Below are 3,623 nucleotides of genomic sequence, written 5' to 3' on the forward strand. Positions count from 1 at the left end.
ACACACGCGCACATAAACTTTCATTGAGGAGAGAAGAATGATAATAATAACACAGGGAGGCTGTGCTGTGCATGAATGTGTAAAAAGTGAGTGAAACAATGCAAAAATATGCAGGTCCGTTTTAGGTGGGGCCGAGTCAAAATGAAGGAATGTCCACATGAACTGAAAATATTTTAAATTGAGTGAAAAATTGAAGCTAATCTCAGCCCTCAGACTGGAAAACAGGCATTTTACATTTCTCACCACCTGACTATCATTTCCTTTTCCTGCACGTGGCAACTTTCAAGCTACACACGGTGCAGTTAGCTCCAACAGCCTGAAAGAAGGCGGGAAGGTGCAGCTGCCTGTAGTCAGAAAGCTGTCGGATACAATGTAGTAAAAAATGTATTTAATTTTTAAAGTTCACATTAACACACTAACACCCAGTCTTGTAAAACAGCATCCAGATGGATTTACTGTATATAATACTGTATTCACATTATTTATTTATTCATTGTAGTTGAGTTTAATAGGAATAAATGGTGTGTTGTATTTACTGTATTTAACCCAGACTGCAATCCTTCCCTGACCTTAACTAAAGTGCTTCTGTTGTTAAAACGTAACCACAGAGGGGACTTGCAGTCCCTGGACTCTGCTCCCACCATCCACCACGTCCACCTTCCTGTGACTTCTGCGTACTTACGCGCAGTGAATGGAAACTATGATGCTCGCGAGTTAAACTCAGACGGCAATTATGTGCCTGAAAACTCAGCGAGTGGTTGAGTTGATGCATGAACAGAATTTGTAGAAGACAAAGAAGTACATTTTGTAGTAACTCTATTACAAAACTCTGCAGAGCAGACAAAAGGGAAGAGAAACTGGACCAGAATCTTTGAGGACTGGGTGCCAGTTAAAGGAGCCAACATGTGATAATGCAGGAAACATAAAACCTTTCATTAGTGTTTGTAATGCATCTGCTCAGAGGATCGTGCTTTATGTTCAGAATTGTCATTTTTGTGCAGGTTTACGTTATGTTGTTTTAACAGTTTGCTGTTAAATTTCCTGACCTGAAACTGAAGACAAATGTTAACTTAGTCTTGTTCCAGATTGACCTGTATGATGTTAACTGTGGATGAATGAAAAGCTTGTAGTGCGTCTGTACTTGTTGCACTTACATAACAGCTACCAAAGGCCGCCTATAGCCCGTGAGCCACACTTTGAGAACCCTGAAACAGCAGGAGCAAAACAGCTGATCTTTGGTGCGTTTCAGGCTGAAGCAGAAGGATAAGTGATGAGCTTCACTGCTGACTGAACGTTTGCATTGACTTAATGACACAGACTGTATATAAAAGACAGAAGTAATGATGTCACAGTTTCAATAAAGCATATTATGCTTTATTGCCGGTTACAAAGTTGTATCAATAAGACTTCAAATTAGCAGCTGAACCAAAAACTCATGAAGGAATTGTTTACTGAGGTCACAGATTTACAACTGGAAGGCAAAGGAAGCGCCTCCTGCTGGCCATTATTATAACTGGGCTGATCATGTAACTCATGTACTCACACTAACAACAAATATGACTCAAACCTACTGAGAGGAGCACTACAATCATTTTCTCATAAACGTGCAAACAATCAGACTTCCTTTTGCAATGTAAGACGCTGCCCTCTGCTGCCCAATGAAAAGCAGGTTTAAGGCAATTCTATATTAGGCTGTGTCCATTTTTGGTTTACAGTCTGTGATAAAAACATACTAAAAGCAGTGAAGCATTTATTATTTAAAAACACACAAACCTGCTGTGATTCTATTTGTATTTGTTACGAAGCTCTTCGCTGAGGTCTTGTTTTGGAAAAATGATTCTGACCACGTCGATTCAATTTTATGTGCTGCGCTGAAAAAGCCTCCACAGAGCGAGGCGTATTTGTTACATGTGCAGACCCACGGCCTAAACACACACATTATAGTATCTTTTTCTCCTTTGCGGTTTAAAACAGAGGAGTGTTTGCTACGTCAGAGGGGAGTGCACGAGGAAAGCTCCTGTGTGTGGTTATTTGTGCCCGTCTGCACATTACATGCATTTATAGTCCGACCCTCCCAGAAACTCAGCAGTTTTGTCTAGAGCAGAAAAGCAGATGCTGTGAAACTGCTCTGCAGCTACAAAAACAATGAAAACGCATTAAAACGCTAACGTGGGAGGTGCTCAACAAACTGCTCCGATGCACGTTCATTAAAAAAAAAAATATATATATTATTGTCCTTCTCTTAACTTGAACCGGATAACGTAGGCAACCTCGTTAGGCTCATTAGGACCTCCAAAGAGCTCATTTATAAAGCGCTTAAACAACATTTAAAGCTCGCACATACCCTGATGTTTGTTGTTGTTCTTCATAAAGGATACAGTCCCGACCAACTGGAACTCAGAGTAGTTGTCACACTTCCAACTGCTGAACCAATGGCAGCGTGAGTCCTTCATGTAGGTAAACATCCCTAAAAAAAGAAAGTACTACATTTAGATTGAACACATCTCTTTTATTTAATTTGATACATTTGATTGGTAGAAAAAAGGATACAGGAAGTGATGGAGGCAAAAAAAAAAAAAAAGAGGAAAGGTCATTTTTACGACAAACAGAGGGTCTGAAGAAGAAAAGACAGAAGAAAAAAGACACCTGGTACATGTAGTTGGACTTTTCCCGGAATCAGTGAGTCCCTGCTAAATTAAAAAGTGTCCACATAAAGTTTTCAACTCAGGACTTTCAATCAACTGTCCAAACTTGGGGGGGAAAGGGATTTAGGTTGAGTCGAATTGGAAAGTAGCAGTAAAACTGCACTGAAATCAAAAGCACTGCTGTTACTCTGAACACAAGCGGAGATAGAAACCAAACAGCGCGGTTTGGGAAAGTGTCGACTGGACTGCCCTGCAAGTTGAAATGCGAGGCTGAAAGAGTGCCTGGTTCATCACTGAGATCACTGAGCTATATCAGAGTTAGAGGTTGGTTCGCATCTTCCCCTTATGTGGAATTTTAAATGCACATTTGGAATTTGTGAGAAGGGGGATCAGAGGGTGTGCACCACCTCCAAGGGAATTGTGGTTCTCAAAGGGTGACCGCCTCTGCAGTTCAGCAAGCAAAGGACACTGTCCCCAACTTCCATCAATGTTGTAGAGGTGTGTCAACCAGGACAGTCCAATGGCATCAATGATGTGATTACATCACTGCTGCAGGTGTAATGTGTAGGTGTGTACATAGCACACGCTTCTTTAGCCTCCACCTGAAAAGCTTTGCTGTTTCACTGCTGATCTGCTGGATGTTAGTCACATCACCTCTTTTCTGATTAGAGTTTCTCTGCAACTGCAGCACCTTGCTGACGTCCTAAGCATATTAAATATTTAATTAAAATAAATAAATCATTTAAAAAAAAAGTAACACACAAGTTGCTGAGACTCGAGCGCTGCTGAAACTCTTCCAGCTGTGACTGAAAGAAACAGCAGCAGTCTGTTCAGAGTGGAGACTCACATCTGGACCACTCACATCTCTGAACACACAAAATGGAAAAGACCTCATGTATAAAAGAGCCTGTGTGTGTGTGTGTGTGTGTGTGTGTGTGTGTGTGTGTGTGTGTGTGTGTGTGTGTGTGTGTGTGTGTG

The 3,623-nt window shown here is 41.1% G+C and overlaps 1 protein-coding gene across 1 annotated transcript in view; it reads right to left on the bottom strand.

Annotated features, from left to right (window-relative positions):
- Window positions 1-3,623, bottom strand: part of hectd2 (HECT domain containing 2) — a 59,718-nt gene that overhangs the window by 26,583 nt on the left and 29,512 nt on the right. The window contains exon 14 of the mRNA XM_005743585.1: window positions 2,379-2,467. Within this exon, the coding sequence (XP_005743642.1) occupies window positions 2,379-2,467 (89 nt within the window). The remainder of the gene's footprint in view (window positions 1-2,378; window positions 2,468-3,623) is intronic.

Source organism: Pundamilia nyererei, unplaced genomic scaffold, assembly GCF_000239375.1.
Source record: "Pundamilia nyererei isolate P.nyererei 1_Seehausen unplaced genomic scaffold, PunNye1.0 scaffold00133, whole genome shotgun sequence".
In the NCBI taxonomy this organism is placed as follows: domain Eukaryota; kingdom Metazoa; phylum Chordata; class Actinopteri; order Cichliformes; family Cichlidae; genus Pundamilia; species Pundamilia nyererei.